The sequence below is a fragment of the Rhea pennata genome, chromosome 2 (assembly GCF_028389875.1).
Source record: "Rhea pennata isolate bPtePen1 chromosome 2, bPtePen1.pri, whole genome shotgun sequence".
Taxonomy (NCBI): Eukaryota; Metazoa; Chordata; class Aves; order Rheiformes; family Rheidae; genus Rhea; species Rhea pennata.
The window spans coordinates 128,420,072-128,437,854 of record NC_084664.1 but is presented as its reverse complement, the minus strand read 5'-3'; the positions used below and the strand labels follow the sequence as shown (position 1 = coordinate 128,437,854).

General features: G+C 34.8%; 1 protein-coding gene across 1 annotated transcript in view; it reads left to right on the top strand.

The window, feature by feature from the left end:
* RAB2A (RAB2A, member RAS oncogene family) overlaps positions 1-17,783 on the top strand; it is a 40,802-nt gene that overhangs the window by 16,561 nt on the left and 6,458 nt on the right. Inside the window, exons 4-6 of the mRNA XM_062570339.1 lie at positions 5,604-5,686; positions 7,579-7,671; positions 11,335-11,446. Coding sequence (XP_062426323.1) covers positions 5,604-5,686; positions 7,579-7,671; positions 11,335-11,446 — 288 coding nt within the window. The remainder of the gene's footprint in view (positions 1-5,603; positions 5,687-7,578; positions 7,672-11,334; positions 11,447-17,783) is intronic.

Genomic DNA, 17,783 nt, shown 5'->3' with positions numbered 1-17,783 from the left:
ATCCTGAATATACCAATCTTTCTTGGAGAAGTGAGTTACTCTGAAGGTATTTGCAAACACTTTGGATAGTAAAACCGAATAAAATTCTCTTGGTATGTGACATGAATATTCATCTTAATAAAACTGATGATAATGATTCTTTATTAATTGCTTTCTCTGTGACACTTGTTATTTGCTTTGGTAGTCAGAGCATATATTCATGTTCATGTGCAGTTAGTGAATCCTGCTGAATTGTTAGTGATTTGATTCTTGAGCCATTATGTTTTTAAGAACATGGCTAAATCTTAAAACTCAAGTGATGACTGCTCAGTCTCAATGGCTTGCACTCTTTACTGCTGTAAAGTAATATCAAGAACTTGCAGAGAATCAATTTTAGTTCATGAAAGTAGTTTAACCATTAACTCACAGACAGTGCTGGCTGCTGTATAGCAACACTAATTTATTTCTAGATTCATGTATGGGGAGAATCTGTCCATTTAGTACTTATTCTTATCAGAACGTAGGTCTAACAGGGCCATCATCTGAACTTGAGTGCCTACTGTTAAGTTACTGTTCACATCCGTTACGGCACTGTAGGAAATCAAGGTAATTTGAGATCCCATCTAGCTTAATGTTCTCAATGTTTGAAATACCATAAGCATATTACAATAACCATGTATATTTATTGTCGATATTTTATTTTCTTATTGGTAATGGTTTTCCCTTCAGTTCATCTGTGGCTTTCCACAATAATACAAAGGCTCAAAAAGCCGTTAGTTGGAAGGACAGCAATTCCTTTCTTTTGTCATTAATGGAGCTTTGAGCTTCAGTGAGAAGAGTTACTAAAAGCCTAAGGTTTGAAAAATATCTGTAAACTTAAACAATTCTTTAGAGTATTTCTAGTAATGGATAGCTGGAACTTTTTGTTTCAGTAATGTGTTGGGAATTGCTGTGGATATCTAAATTGCATTCATTCAGCAGCATCAAAAGGAAGGATATAGGTACAGGCAATTTCTATATAGACACATACACAGTTTCACCTTTTGGTATCTTTAGTCCTCTAGAAATCTCAACACTTACTAGGATGCTGACACACATGTTACTTGGCTGAATTTTCTGCATAAATTCTGACAGTTTCTTAAGTTACTATGGATTCATCTTCAGAAGTATCATTTAGTTCAATCTTATCTACAGAAGGATCTTGTTATGGAACATCTCTGCTGGAAAGTGGCAGGTCTGTAGAACAGATCTTATTTTTGTAAGTATTCCTTGAATTACTTGTTAGTAATCTCTAGAAAATTCTTTTTTATTGTGGAACAGAGACACGACCACATGACAGACTACGTATTTATATAAATAAGTTGTCATGTGATTAAAGTACTTATTTTTAACTTTCAAAACTGTATTCATGGGTATGTATTGCTCTTCTCTCCATCTGGAACATTTTGTTCCAGTGATCAACTTTGTGGAGTAGTTCCCAACTGGCAGTTGTCATAAGTAGTTTGATACTTGTTGTGTGAACTGGTTGTTTCTTGGATGTCTTTTAGCTGTCTGTACAGCTTTGGAAAGTATAAACTAGTTTAAAAGAATATTAATTCCAAATGTGAATGAAGCATTCTGTCACTGTGTTTGAACATCACACAAAGTAGCACTTTCCAAAAGCAAAGGAGTCTAAAGTTACTAGCTGTGAGACATTGTAAATTTTAATTTTTCAAGTGGACATATAATACATAGTTTTCTCCTAATAAGAAATATTAGTCAGCTGGGACATAGACAATATGCTGTGACATACCGAAATAACATCCTTCTTGAAGAAACTTTACCAAATACTTTAGCATTAAGAATGAAGGATTCAAAAAAATTAACGGGTTGTTTTCTAGAGAGACATGTTGTTGTTGTTGATTTTATTTAGTTATCTAACTACTTTCTTGTAGTAGATAACAGCTCTTCTTTTTTCAGTTTTTTTCGTAGTCTATAGATTCAAAGAGTCTGCAGTTAAAGGATCTTACAAGGAATCCTTTTTGATAGCAAAGACTTGAAAACTCTGTGGCTAGTATACTCGTTTTCCAATGCTGTTAAGATTTCCAGTAGGAAAGGTGAGGGTTTACAGGAAGGTAACAAAAATTAACAGTATCACTTACATTACGCCTAACATCAAAATAAGGCTCATAAGAGGTATGTATGTTTGTACCCTGAAGAGTTGTGAACTTCTCCTAAGCCTAAAAGTTTCTTTAATGCTTAACTTCTTGATGTGCTACAAATGTGTTGTGTCGATTGTCACAGTTACGTGGCTTCCTTGTGGTCCACATCCTTCAAGCAGGGATGAAACTTTATTTTCTGTTTTGAAGATTTGTAACTTCTACAGCTATGATTCTGTAAATTTCTTATTTCAGAAACTTTCTTTGCTAAGCTGTGATATGAATTCTAAAAGCTTCTAAATACAAATTCTAAAAGCTGATCGTCTAGGAGACGATCAGAAAAGGAGTGTTACTTAACACTTAAAACATCACTTGTTTATCAGAGGCCCGCCTTACTTTTTTCATGATTTAGTGAACTACTCATTTCTGAGCCTGCACCCTTTTCTCTGAAGAGAGGATGCTTGTTTAGGCATGTTCAGTAGTATTTATTGATTCCTGTAGGCTACCTTGACTGAGCTAGAATTTCAGTACGTAAAATAGCTGTCATCTCCTATCTGTTGTCAGAGTGACCTTTCTTCTTCCTGCTTCTTATAGTATGTTGTGTAGTAATACTGAAAGTAGCTATATCCTGATGTGTCCTCAGAGCAAACGCTTGTGTTGTCTGTACTAGATGTAATATGGCCTTAAGAAATACCTTGTTGACATTCATATAGTGACTCCTGTCTTCTACCTTCCCCTTCCCCACCTCCCTTCAAGTCTCTGGGATACATTACTGAAAAATTAAACTACTGCATCAGAAAAGCTTTAATATGAAAGAAAAAAAATTAATTTTGGGAGAACACAGAAGAGATGGTAAGAACACTGTTAATTCCACTTAAAATAAGGGTAAAGAACTGTTTTGCTGTATCAAGCCTGTTTCTGATTTTATTTTAAAGATTCCACACTACTAGTTCCATCTGCTACTCTTTTACGTGCTTAAGGCATCTATCTTGACCTTACAGATCTCTTATTTAGGTTCATACTAAAATGGTAAAACAGATTGTAAATGATATAAATGTAAGACATTTTATTGTGTATATTGTATAAAATATACATTATTTATACATATATATATATATATAATATATAAAAAATACAGTAAAATGGAATTTCTTTGCAGAAACTCTTAATTCATTTTATTTAGAATGAAAGGGGCTTCGGTTTGTATTGTGCATCAGTATATGTAGGGACAAATTCATTATTGACATACAAAAAGTTGTCTTCTGTAGGAAAAAAGGGGAAACATTTTCTGTGCTTTCTCCTGCCTCTACCTTGGGAAGCAATGACATTTAAGAAATTCCATCATGGAGAGATGAGACAATTAAAAACATTCTAGTATTTCCAGGATTTGGGTACTGAATTTATAAGGAAGTGATTCCTGTAAGAACTTGCAATTGTAACAGTTCTGTAAGGACTGGTGGGGTCTCTGACAATTTTGATTGACTACAATTAATTTACTTTCGGGGGTAACTTTTGCATCATAGTGGAACTTTCGAATGTGAAACAGGCAATCTTCATGTGGTAGCTGAAGCCCACTTAATGTGTGATTCCAGTGGATACATTGAATAGTCTGGGAACAGTAACTCATCTATTTTATAGTTAAGAAAAAACATTTTACATATTTTATCATGTAAAGTTATAAAATTATTTACTTGAACTAGTTGCCACACCAAGAGAAATTCTAGACCTTTATGAAACTTCTGAATAGAGTTCCAAGTGCTGACCTAAATGTTTGCTTTTACTGTTTTTTGCTGCTGCCCAGCAGATTGCCTGTATTCTGTTATTTTATATACATGCATTACTTTATATACATACATTTATATAGTTTTGTATGAAGTTTTTGGATTCTTGGCCAAGTGTATATGCTAGTGTATTCTAATTGCATTGAGGAACTACTAAAGATATTTTCCGTCTCTTGTGGCTTTCCACTGAAGTGACTAAGGCATAAAGTGTTCTCTTAAGTGTAAGTAACTGGTTGTTCTGGAAGACAAGGATGCTTTCTGAACACTGACTGTGTCAAAACGCATCGTACTAGTGAGCTTTTTAAATAATAGCAGAATCTAGAACAAGTTTTGTTGATTCAAAAAGATTTTTTAGTAAGAAAAGTACAGTGAATGAGAAGTTTTCTGTACCCTAATTTTGTAGCTTTAGCTGAAGCATAGCTTGTATTTAATAAATATTCTCATTTTTCATGGTTTTAGAACAGGGTCATTTTATAGTTGTGCGGATGGCTATCTTATTACACATTAATATTACTATTTCTCAGTCATATTCTGTGGTATCTTTGAATTAAGTTTAAATACCCGTTAGTAATGAACACTGGAAATAAACACTGCTTTTGTTCTAGCAACTGTGAGGTGCTAGCAGTTTGGAAAAAGATAAGCATGGGTCTACAACTACTAATAATTATTTTTCAGGGGTACCTTCTTCTGCCAGGAGGGGAAAGGGCTATTGCTCAGTCCATTTAGCTGTTTCTACTCATGGAAACTATGTTCTTAATTGCAGTGTAAAAATGCTTTTATAAATGCAGAAATGGTTTTGGTTTGACTACTGTGTGTTGATAGTATATATCTTGGACTGAGTAAAGAGGGTTCAAAACAGAACCACAGAATAGTTGAATGTGATTAGAATATAAACTGAAGCACATTCCTGTAAGTGCTGCATTTTTTTTTAAGAATACTTCTCTATAAGAACTGTCTAATTTGTGTAAGATACATCTATGAAGTTTTTCACCAATGGTTATGAAGATGACTCTTGCATCCTGTAGCCATTTGACAAGCATTATTTATCAAGTACAGAGGAAATTCATTAACTGGTGGAGCAGAATTGTTTAAAATTGAATTCGGAACCATTTTCTGTTTCTTTGTAATAAAATGATTACTGAAAGAATTCCATGTGAAGACTGTTGAAAGCTGGCTGCAGTTTATGATATAACGGATAAAATCTGCATCCTTGGCCTTCCAACAACCTTTACACCAGCAGATGGTGGGCGTAAAGATGTCATTCATCATTTATTTACAATGGGCTTTATTTATTCTAGTGTCAACAGCTGCCCCAGGGAGCGGGTTATTGAATTCAAATGTGAAGCTCTGGGTTATTTGCTTCCTTTCAAATTTGTCTTCAGAGCTTAGTTGCTAGGAGTCCATTCTGTGCTCTAATAATGATTCATGTATTGTGAAGCCATTCAGTAAATTGGGTTGTCAGGGATTACCAAAAAAGGTTTAGAGGTCTTGTTCCGATTTTTTTTTTCTTTAAGAAAAAACAGCACTATGGTGGTGTCTTCTCCATATGTGCCTTCTTTTGCCAGTGTTAAAGACTTTTTGTCCCCAATTCCTCTCTGATTTCACTTCCACAATCCTCCCTGCAAAAATACTCTAAAGTAAGTTTGTGGTTTTCAGTACAAAAAAACACATTTGACATGAAATAATGAAACCTTGTCTTCTACAGGCAGGGCAGGAGTCCTTCCGTTCCATCACAAGGTCTTACTACAGAGGGGCAGCAGGGGCTTTACTAGTTTATGACATTACAAGGTGAGAATACAGAGGAAGGTATAACTAGATTAAAATTATATGTCTTTGTAGAATTGCACTATGGCATATTATGATGTCTAGATTAGCATGACTTTTTGTATAGATATTTGTCAGTTTAATGTTGTAACACCTACGTTAAGTGCACAGTGTCAAGATATGATCCAGGTTGATTGTGTACTCTTTAATTTTCTCTGTATACTGACTGAGTGTATGTAAACTCAGGAAGAATGTAACAAAGTATTTTCATAAACTATTTGACCATGAATATCCATTACCTTAATTGAGAAAAGGCCTTAAAATATTTAATGAATTCCTTTCTTATGTTTTTGTTAGCATGAAGTGTAATTTCTCTTTAGCTGTTTGCAGACTTTTTACTGAAGAGCGACTCTGCAAAAGAGGGAAATAATATGGCATCAAAGTCTGATTATATAAAAATACTAGAAAACTTTTACTGTTGCCATGAAGTTATTAAGTTACGAGAATACCATTCTTCTAGTAAGGTTTCTTTAGCAGGTGTACAGAAGTGACTAAAGTTTTCCTACTGTCTTGAATAAAATCACTATGTGTCATATTATCTGCAAAACTATGGAATGATATTTATTATTATTAGTATTATTATTATTTTTTAACTAGACTGGTCATGACTATTGGCTTAAGAAAACCAATAAGTATAGATGCTGAATTCCTCTTAGGGTTTATAATTTCTCATGTTTATAGAGCTCAGTCTGCTGCTGGTTTATGCAGCAACTTTTAGTAGAGATTTATTTTTAAATGTTTCTTCCTTCCCTCCTCAATTTATTTTTAAAAACAAATGCCAGAAACTTATTCTTTCTAAATTGGCCTGCAGCAAATGAAACTTTTATTCTTAATGCATATTCTTACACTTATAATAATCACATGCTATGTTTAAGATTTACTGTACACAGTAAAATCTGTAAAATGCTACCCTCTTATATCTTATCTTCTTGCAAAGACTGCTGCTAAATTAATTATGCATTTTATAAACTCCAAGAAAATTAATATAAACTTTTTTTGCCAATAGTAGAACAAACATTACTGTGTGAATACATTATTGTTCGAATGATTGTGTATGTTTTGAACTTTCTACTTTTAAACTTGTTCAGTAGATTTTTATATGCATATAAAAATACAGATTTTTATGGCTATAAGAATTATCTCTACTCTGTAGAGAACATGTTTCAGTTTTTGTTGGCAGAGTTCATAAATACTTAGTGCACCTTGTTTGCTTGTTCTCTATCAGACAAAGGGATCACGAGCTTTTACCCCTCAAGTAGAGAGGCTAACAAGAGCTTTCCTCCCTTTTATTTGTGAGTCCATCCCTCTATAAATTTTGTTCAGTAAGTTCCAGGAGGCAGAAGGAAAGCTGGAGTATAAATAACCATGTAAATAACTTTGATTTGGATTTAAAATGGTGATTAGCAGACTGTAAAAAAGCAATACTTATTATAATACTATGATATTCTTTATTGCTGATTATCTTCTCTGATATTTTGTCAAGTGTGTGAACGGATACCAGTGCACATACTCAGTTAAAATCCATTTCTGCTAGCTTTTTAGTATTACAACAATGAGCAATTAAATAGTTACCTGTAGAAAGCTAGCTGCTATGTTACTTAAACTTGGAGTGAAATTTGGTTCTTCTAAGTCTGTAGAATCTAACTGATCAGTTTTAGTAGGTCAGGAATTTAATCCTTTATATCTGTTAATAAGTAACAGAATATAATCTAAACATAACTAAGGCTTAATATGAGTGTAAGGGCAAAAGATTTATTAATAATCCAATATACTTTTAAGGAAGGTAAAAGTAATAGTATTAGGGAAAATGATTTCTCGAAATACTGCTTATAATTTTCATTCTTGTCCATGCTTAGGAGGGACACTTTCAATCACCTGACAACTTGGTTAGAAGATGCTCGTCAGCATTCCAATTCCAACATGGTCATAATGCTTATTGGAAATAAAAGGTAAATTTCAATCAATATGTAGGTGGAAAAGCTTTATAACTTGTTTGTTTGGATTTCCCTTTTTGTGTGTTCTTATTTGTAAGAATTATACTAGCTGTAAATAACTTTCAATCACTGAATATAGTTCCACAGTGAATCTAAAACCTCTCCTTTTCAAATTAGTCTAGAGCGTGTGGCACGTGTTTACCTTATATTCTATGCATGTTTTTCAGAAGTAATCTTATTTTAACAGGGTTGGTCACAATGCATAGAATGAAGAATTATGTGAATTATTTTTCTCACTGTCCTTTTTTTAACACCTTGAATCATCCTTTAGAAGCACCTAGATCTCACCCTTTTAAAGGAAACACAAGCTGTTAATTTTAGGTGTTCTTAAACCGGAAAAAAATTGATCAGTTTAGAATCATAGCAGAGAAGACATCACTAAACAAGGTGCAGCCCATACTGCAGGATTCGCTTCAGAAACATTTGTTGCATTTGTTAAATGGAACAAGTGCATCTTTATGATTATGTGAGATGTTTATGAATTCTAAGTCTGCTTTGTGTTTTATGTTTTAGCTGGGGGTGGACAGGGAATGAATGCTTTTTCTAATGGTTACAAAGATTTCACCATTTCCTGGTGAATTCAGGCTGCTATTAGATATGTTAGGTGCTGAAAATTCAATTAACATATTTTGGAAGTTTGTTACTAAATTTTTAAGTGATTTACTATTTGCTGTTTTCATCACGTGGACAGTTGGAAACTCTCAACATCAACAGGGAAGAATTGTAATGTTTGAACAGTGTTGAAGTTTTTCATAAAAATAGATTATTGAATACATTAAACATTTGTAGTTTTCTAGGTCTTGATTTAGAGAACTGTAGAATCATGTCTAGATTTTTTCATTGGAATTTTTTTTTTTTTTTTTTTTTTTTCAAATATCAAAAGCGTGCTCTCAGAATTTAATAATTTGTTAGTTATGCTACACTTGCCTTTTCCTAATTGACCTCAGCTTGTCTCCATGCCTCAGCAATTCTGGAAGGTAAAGATGCTGTTAAAATAACTGTGTAGGCTTTTCCCTTAAAATTTAATGAACAGCAAGATCATTTCTGAGATCCTACTGAGAAACAGCCTTGTGGTAATGATGGTCTGGTTTCACTAGTCTGGCCTATTCATCTTTTCTGCCTTTCCCTGCCCTCCCCTCCCCGTGAAAAAAAATATCACCTTGTCTTTTAAACATCACAACAATGTTAAGCTTTACATAATTATGAAGCTTGCCCACACTTACATAGTCTGGAAATGACAGACAAACTTTTTAGTGGAGGTATATAAGTATAATCTTTAAAAATTAATATAAAAATGTAATCTCATTAAATGAAATTTTGGTAAGCCTATGATGTCAAAGACTAACTTTTAATGCTTATTTAAGTGAAAATACAGCAGTGATAGAAATATGCATGGTATGGTGTACACAAATATGTACTATGTACTTGAGATAAGTACTACATAAGCTTGCACGCTTAGTTAAGACATCCGTAACAGTTCCTGGTTATTCTTAGCTATTAAACTGAGCTGTAAATTTTTAATATCTTGCATTCTGCTGATGCAGTCATGATTGCATGTTATAATATACTTAACTGCAGCTAGCTCAATAATTATCCCAGTTGCAACTGAAGTTTGTTTAAACAATGAGTATAGCTAAATTATGCATCTCTAATTAGAGATTATGATGCTGCAGGAAGAAAATTTCTTCAAAGTGGTTCTTTAAAAAGCATTGTTTTCAAATCTCGAAGAGGAAGATGGGGAGGAAATACCTTTAACTGCATTGCATTGTACTGAAAGTATATTGTAGGATATATGGTAGGGCATTTTACTTGAAACTGGTGGAAGAAAGGACATACACACTAGCATAAGGTTTTTGAAGGAATAAAGAGTTCAAAAAGTGCACCTGGAATACTTTTGTACTACTGACCTTTTACTAGATTTGAAGAACATTGAGAACATAATCTGAAATATTATAGTTGATTTTTGAAAACATTAGAAATATTGGCATTAAAACATTACAAATACTATACTTAATCTTCTTTCCAGAACAAAACATAGCTATATTGATCTAGTAAGACCAAATGCTTCGAATTATTGGAATGGGATGTGTGCAGAGAGGAAGACAACTGTGGTTAGTAGAAGCAGTTAAAGCTCTTATACAGATATGCTAAGATATCAGTATAGAGTTTAGACCGGGTTATCACTGCACCTTTGATGCGGCTGCAGTGTCTTAAATCAAAAGAATTGTTTATTTCTATTTTAATACTGAGATAATGCTGTAGTGAACCAAGCCTTTAAATTAAAAGATATTATTGAAAGTAGTGTGGTAGTAACCAATGAGTAAAACTTTGCTCAAGCTTGAAAGTAGTGTCAGATAGCTGCTTCAGGAACATCAGAATGAATACCTTGTTAACTTGTCTTAAGCCTAAACTGAGATACTGAGAATACTTGCGTATAATGAACATCAGAATTGTTTTAAGAAAACTTTTCATGTATCTTTGTCTCCAAATGCCCCATGTTCAAATGATTTGCTGAAAAATCTTGACTATAATTCATCTAAACTAGCATGTAGTGATTAAAAATAACAAAAATCTGATTTGCTGCAAAAACAACTGCCGCAGTGAGTATGGTTTATTTTTGATGTATTTATAATTATGAGAATTGCAGCATTGAAGCCAGTATGATACTTTTTACTGGCAGTCTAGCTGGAAATTTAAACCTATATATTTACATGCTGTTTAATTTGGAACTGTGTATCTGAGAACATACTTTCATATGCACAGTTTAAATGCAACATTATTATTCAAAATGTAGTTACAACTGTACTTACAAAGATGGAAGGAGAGAAACTGTTCCTAAAGAAGCTTTAATAAGTAAAAGTGAAACACGTGTCTATATAGTTCACAGAAGTGGATTTGTCTTTAGTTATCCAGTTCAAGAGAGCTTTTTTGTTCTTTCATATAATATTTAACTTTCATCTAGACTGCTTGGAAAGCAGGAAACAAGAAATTATGTAACAATCACTTCTGTTCATCTGCCGCTAAAGGGCCAGGTCAGGCCTACAATTTCAAAATGTAAATGCTGGCTTGTCAGGAGGGAACAGGTAATGTAGTTTAAAATACCTTATTTTAGTTCTTAGGACTTTTTTTAATCAGAACAGAAATCCAACTGTGTGATGTTTTCTTAGCAGAAAAAATGAACTAGTTTTATTTTTAATATCATTAAGAAATTGATTATCAGTTTAGCTTTTGCAGTGTGGATAATTAGATAACATTATACTGAAAGGGGTGATAGTTACCTAAAATGACATTTTCTAAAGTTAATATTAACAGGGGAACTAGATAAACATACTTGCATCCAATTGAAAGCCATTTCACTGAAGTCTGTGGTAAGATCTTTGTCAGCTGGGGTTGATAGCTCAAACAAGGAAGATGCTGTGCCTTTATAGTGTTTGTAGTGCATATACTGTAATTTTCTAGTAATTCTGCTTAATGTAAAGACTTAAATAGATATGAATATGTATATAAGACCTAATGGGGGGACTGCTGGCTTATAAGCATGTGTCTGAAAAATAATATTTACACGAACATGTTGGACTGTACAGGTAACTTGGGTGGTTTGTTTTTTTTCCATCTTAGCGATTTAGAATCTAGACGAGAAGTCAAGAAGGAAGAGGGTGAAGCATTTGCACGAGAGCATGGACTTATTTTTATGGAGACATCTGCCAAAACTGCTTCTAATGTAGAAGAGGTAACTTCATTTAACACTGACTTTTAGCAAAACAGTTGTTTTGAATTGCAGTTTGTAGTTTGTGCAGATACTGTTCCTCTTAAGTTTTAGATTCCTGAACTTGAATTATCCACTCTGTAAATTTGTATTATTAAAAAGACAGTGTCTACATTGTATATAATTATATGGCACTGCTTAAATTGCTGAGACCCTAGTAGCATATTTAATATTTATTCTTTTAAAAATATTTTAATCAAGGGAAATCAGGGTACATCTGTCTGTCTCGGAGTCTAAAAGATAAAACTGGAAGAGATTTGCTAGTCTAAAGCTAGAGAAATTCTCAGTATTCTTGACAGATGTCAGGCTAACCTTTTTTTTATTTATTTTTTTTTAACAGACCTGTAATATTTCACAACCTCCCTAGGCAATCTATCGTAATGCTTTGATATCTTTATTGTAGGACAGTTACCATTTTTCCCCGCAGATATTTAGAATAAATCTTTGTTGCTGCAATTCACAAGTGCAATTTCTTGCTGTTTCCTCTACAGATTTGCTGAAGAAATCATTGTCTTGTTTGCCTGCTTTGTATTTGAATAATGTTGTATTTTTCATTCTTTTCTAATTACTGTAAATGTTTTGTTTGTTTTGTTTTTTGGATTTTTTTTTTTTTCAAGTTTTGCCTGTAGTTGATGTTTTTGGACAATTACGAGTTCCTTCGTATCTCGCCTATGTTTACCCAACACCCTTCCTGAAGGGTGGTGGACAAAGAACCATGGCTAAGATATGAATGCTATGTAGAATAGAAAGATTGCTTTACTTGTCTTGCAGACCATACCCAGTTATACATCCCAGGTTATTAATCTTTTTTTACAAATGATTGCGAAAATTTTACAGATGTTTGCATGACATTGTTCAACTTCTTATACTGTATAATTCATCCTTCATTTTCTCTAGAATTGCCCTAAGTGCAAGATAAACCCCTCAGTAATGGAGTTCAGACAGTTCTTTTACCCATTTGAGAAAGATATTTGGATCAAATTTTGAGGTATCTGTCCAGAGTAGAATTAGGAAGATTTTCTTTTTTTTATAGGCAAACATGTTTTGTAGATTAAATATTGTGAGGGTGTTTTATGGTCTTCTCCCTCCTTCCTTCCCTCCCCCCACCCCGAGCTTGTACTCAGACTTTGATTTCTGAATTTGAGGGTAGTACTTATGGGAAAAGAACTAAAACTCTTTAGGACTTAGAAATAATCTCTTTACATTGTTCAAACATGCCCTCTACAAAACTACCTTAAAAAGATGTAATAGCTGATGTACCTGTCACATCAGTATCTGGAAGCTGTCTTGTTGTGAGCTAATCTGGCTACTGCAGTTGCTAATCTCCAGAAGTAACTTTTTAAAAAAAAAAAAAAAACAGAAATGCTTTCATGAAAGTTTCTAAGAGTAGAAAGTGAGGTAAACTCACCATCTTTGGTGCTTTAGAGTGGCTTCTTGAATCAGCAGTTTCTGAGGTAGAGAGGAGAACTTCCAAGTCAATTCTAAAAACCTTCTGAGGCACATTCTTCCTGGGGAAAAAACAAGGTAATTTCATAAGTGTTCTGAATTAAATGCTTTGTAGAAGAGAATAAACATAGCAGTACTTAAAATTCAGGCTTTTCAGGGCTGCTTATATCACTTTTCCAAGTCATTTGTGTTTATAGAAGACTACCTAATTTTGAAACATCTTTATCCCTAAATCTCTCAATCACTGTACAGTTAACATCCTTGAGGGATAAACTCTACAACCAGTAACTTTTTATCTCATCTATTTTGATAATTTATGACACACTAACTGTATTAAAGCTACTGTATTATTCTCAGACCCTCCTTTATCTAGCCACACTCCACACTCTCTGAATAGCTACTTTAGTGGGGAAATTCCATTATATACTGATTAATTCTGTCCTATTAACTTGGGAAACTTAGATTGTTTACTGCCTGAGCATTTCCACAGCAGTCTAGATCAAGATATAGTCTGTACTTCTTAACTTTTGTCTCTAGGATGCATCCAGACTGAAATGAGCTGCAACAGCAGAACTAGTAATTGTGTGGTTCTTGTACACTGAATACAAAGCTTTGTTACTAGGTGGATTCAGGAGGGGCAGTGTGGCAATACAAACCTCTGATGCTTGATGAAGCAACAGAACAGGTCTGTGTCATCAAGCATAAGCAGATAGATATAAAATTCTTGTGGTCCTAGTCAGTGGCATTCAGTTTACAGACTACTCACATTTCATGCAGATGTGTTGTTGTAACACAGTACATGGGCGCATGCTCCTTATGGTGTACCAGAAGGAGATAAATTGCCAGCGGAGATTTTTTTTTTTTTTTTTTTTTTTTTTTTTTTTGTAATGGATTTTTTTCATCTCTCTAGTTGAAAATACCTTGTTTCCCTGTGGTGAGAGACTATGTAAGTCTCTGGAGATGAAGTATAATCTGTTCAACATTGTTTCTGACCCAACTTTGTTGCATTGTGGGTTGTGTCATAAACAAGTACTCTAGGTGTTTCAACATAATGAAAGAATGTCTGTAGCCATTTCTTCATGTGAGCAAACTGACTTCTGTCGTTAAGGGTTTTGTTTTAGCTGTTCCCTTTGTTTAAACCATTTCTCCCTTCTGATTTCTTCCACAGCATAATGCCTTTAGTCAGTTGTTAGCTGGGGCAGTGGGTTGTCCTGCTCAGTGTGTGCTTGGATCTTAAGATCTTTTGAAAATATTCATAGGAACATTTAGCAGTAGTGAATATCCTGTTAGCTGTTCGTCTCATAGTAGGCTGTTCAGTAGTGTTTGCCCTGTTGCACTGTAGGTAATCGATTGTTGGGGGCAGGTAGTATGGTTGGGCTCTTTCTTCGTACCTTCTGTGAAGGTTTCCGAGACTTCAGTGTGGCCACAGAGTTAAATCATCTTGCTCAGTGTGGAATACAGTGGACTAAGAAGAGTTTCTGAATCATTAGGAAGATAAAAGGATTATTTGCAATTTTTTTTAGGCACAGGTTTAGCTGCTGTCACAAGGCTAGTCTGACTAACCTCTTTGGCTGTGTCATATTTGTCAGCGGCTTTTTTTCTTTGGGTTCCTTTTAGCCTCGGTCTAAAGCCATTAAGATAGAAAACCAGCTATCAGAACATAATTGTATTTTTGCTTTGGTTTTTTTCAATGCACTCCAAATAGCATCCCAAAGCAAAATAAGCATGCTTGTGCTTGTTTTAATCAAAATGCAAGTTACTTTCTCACCTTGCATTAAAACTACACATAATATTAAAGAATTTTATCCTCTTTATTTACAACAGATGTACTTTTTATCACATTTGGGTTTTTTCACTGTTAGTTCAACAACAGTGTATGACTGTTAATTGTAGTCTTACCAGAAAGATGAAGTTGAGAGCTTGCTGGCTGTTTTCTGCTTTGACAGTGTCTAATACCTGTAAAGGCCGAATTGAATCATCTGCATAGGGTCAGTGTAGCCATACAGTCTTCTGTGGCACACTCTAGTTGTCTCTGTATCCTTGGAATATCGTTGTTTGAATCTGTACACACTGATTCTAAAGAGGTAAAGATACCTATCTGGGTTTGGGAAGTTGGAATAACTCTGTTTTGCTAGCACTCAAGGCTGCTACTCCATACATTGCTGCTGAGCAGAGTTTGTGGAAGAAGCAAAATTTCTAGCTCATGAGAGGTTGTTTTTGTTTTTAGTTAATACGTTTTAACTCTTGTTAAAACCAGTATTTGTTAAATCTTCTTGAAATAGAAATTCTCTGATCCTTCAGCTGCCTGTTGAAACTGAAGCTTTTGCCAGTTTCCTCAGTGAGAAGATGGAGGGGGTGAAGCTAATGAGAATTTCAGCTCTAGGAGAAAGAAGGGGTGGAACATGGAGCTCTGCTGAGCATTCACAGCATTTTACCTCCTTGAGGCAAATCCCTAGACCTTGTCCCAACTCTGCAGTAAGGAACACTGGTTCTTAGGGCTTTGGGGCTTCTTGATTTGTAATCAGAATACCAAGGCTTAGTCTGGAGGGTTTCAGGCTTTATAAAAGAGCATCGAAACCAAGATGTATCTGCCTGCTACAGCCATAGGTTCTCCTGGATCCCTTGTTCTGGCTCCCTTCGCTCTTCTCATGTGCTCTATCTATCCTTTGTAACTGTTCAAAGGCAGCTGTAGCACTTTTGGGGCCATTTCAAGCTCCAGTAATGTGCAACTTCCCAGTAAGTTTGTCAGAAAGGCTGCACTTTTAAGGGCTACGTACATGCAGATTGCTGTCAAGTTTTGTTTTGGGCCTGCTCACCTTTACTTTAGATACAATGCTACAAATGTGTTTGAGTACTTCTTGTGGTATGGGTTGGTTTTATAGTACTTTCCTACTACTTAGTAATTAGCTGCTTTGTAGCCCTTTTAATGTCCTCAGATGTTTTCTGAAAGATCACTCACTTGTAAAAAGTACTGTCTTACTGGCTACTCAGAGCTTTAGGATCCCTCTGTATTAAGTCGCCATCCAGCAACTCTTATGCCCCATTCACACTGGGGTGCTGAATGGTGCACCACCTAAATCCATTTGTGGACCATGTTGTTAGTGCTTCCAAATGTATCCTTCATTACTGGAGTAATGTAACTGTGTAGAATTTTACTGCTAAATGATAGGAAAAATGGAGGAGATTGTAGGCCTTGTCTGGCCAGGGAGATGAGGATTGTGCTTTAGAATTTGTCAGCTATGTAACCTTCAAAGTCTCCTCAGAATGTTCCTCAACAGAAAGTATTCAGAAATAATGAACTAAAACCAGTTAGTGCTTTGAAATGCAAAGTTCAACTTTAATGTGACCACAAGAGGGCAACATGTTACACGAACTGAACTTGATTTATTTTGATTTTAAGCAAAGATGCACTTGCAAAATCTGAGTTTGGAAAAGCATCAGTGATTCATTTGCAAGTTTGTTTTGTTTTCAGCTTGTAGCAAAGTCGTCAAACACTCATCATGGCGATAGCTTTCTGAGATAAAGTGGTGGTGTTGCAATTTGCAAATGGGGAAAATAAGACTGTGTAGGATATTTGCCCATTTTGTCATATCTGCACCATGTGAAAACTGAATGTCGCTTTTGTGACTTGCATTCCAGTGCCTTTAGCATAGTACCACTTCTACGTATAATCTACAAAAGACAGAAATAGCAGTAGCTTATCCCCTTACTTCCTGAGGTGTTTTTACCAATAATAGAATTCATTCTTCCTGTTTTTGTCTCAAGGGTAGTTAGTCTATATTGCTTGTTTATTTTGTGTGGTAAAACAGATGTCGTAGCTGATTGCATTTTATATCCAATATATTAGGATTATTTTATTTTAAATGCAGTGTCTGCACTGTTTGGTTTTTTTTGTTTGTTTTGTATTGTATTTCTTCTTCTCAAGGTAAGCATTGTGAGACTTCTTAATTCCCGTGAAGCAATGTGATCTAGGAAACTCCTAATGCAGATTATCTGAGGTGATGTTACATTAAAGGCACTGGCAGATTGTGACTCAAATCCCTACATTTACTTCACATTTGGCACAGACGTGACAGAGGGTAGATCACATCTTGCAAGGCTTGCCTACCCTGCTTGTAAAGTGCAGTAATGCCATTTACCTCAGCAGGCCATTACTATCATCACTGTTTGAGAACCTAGCTGTGAGATGAGCAGAACAGAAAAATATGTTAAATAATAAAAATCACTGATTAATTTGTTTGCAGCTTTTTTTTAATGCTGTGGTATAGCTATATTCAGTAGTCTCTTAAATCAAAAGTCGCTGATGCCTTTATGCTTAGGAAAATTAAAACCAAGAGTTAAATACCAGATGTAGACATTTTCCTACAATTACAGTGTTTTCCTTTTTGATTTTTTTTAAACATAGTTTAGAATATATATACTTGGAAACCTAACATACTACATTTTGCGAAGGGCTCTTCCTCTTATGAGTAATGGAGGTACAGTGTAATTGGGTCTTTTTATCTTTCAGGTAACTTGAGTATAAAGGCAGATTGCATCTGGTACTGCCTGTCCTGAGGTGATGAAAGTAACCTGGATGGACTTGAGCTGGTTTAGTGTAGAGTTGCTTGGGTGTGTTTGCATATTGCTTCAGCATCAGCAGTATTACCAGAACGTACGACGCAACCCCGGTAGGCTTGGTAGGCAACCAGCCTGAGTCTGTGTGGGCCTAGTGGTTGAAGCCTTGTGTTGTGTGGAAATAGCTAAACTGCACCTGAATCCAAGTTGGCCTATGAAGTGCTACAGCTGTGTTGTTGCAGTACTGCACATGGTCTAATAAATCCAAACTGGATTTGAAGGGAAACAGCTCTGTCTG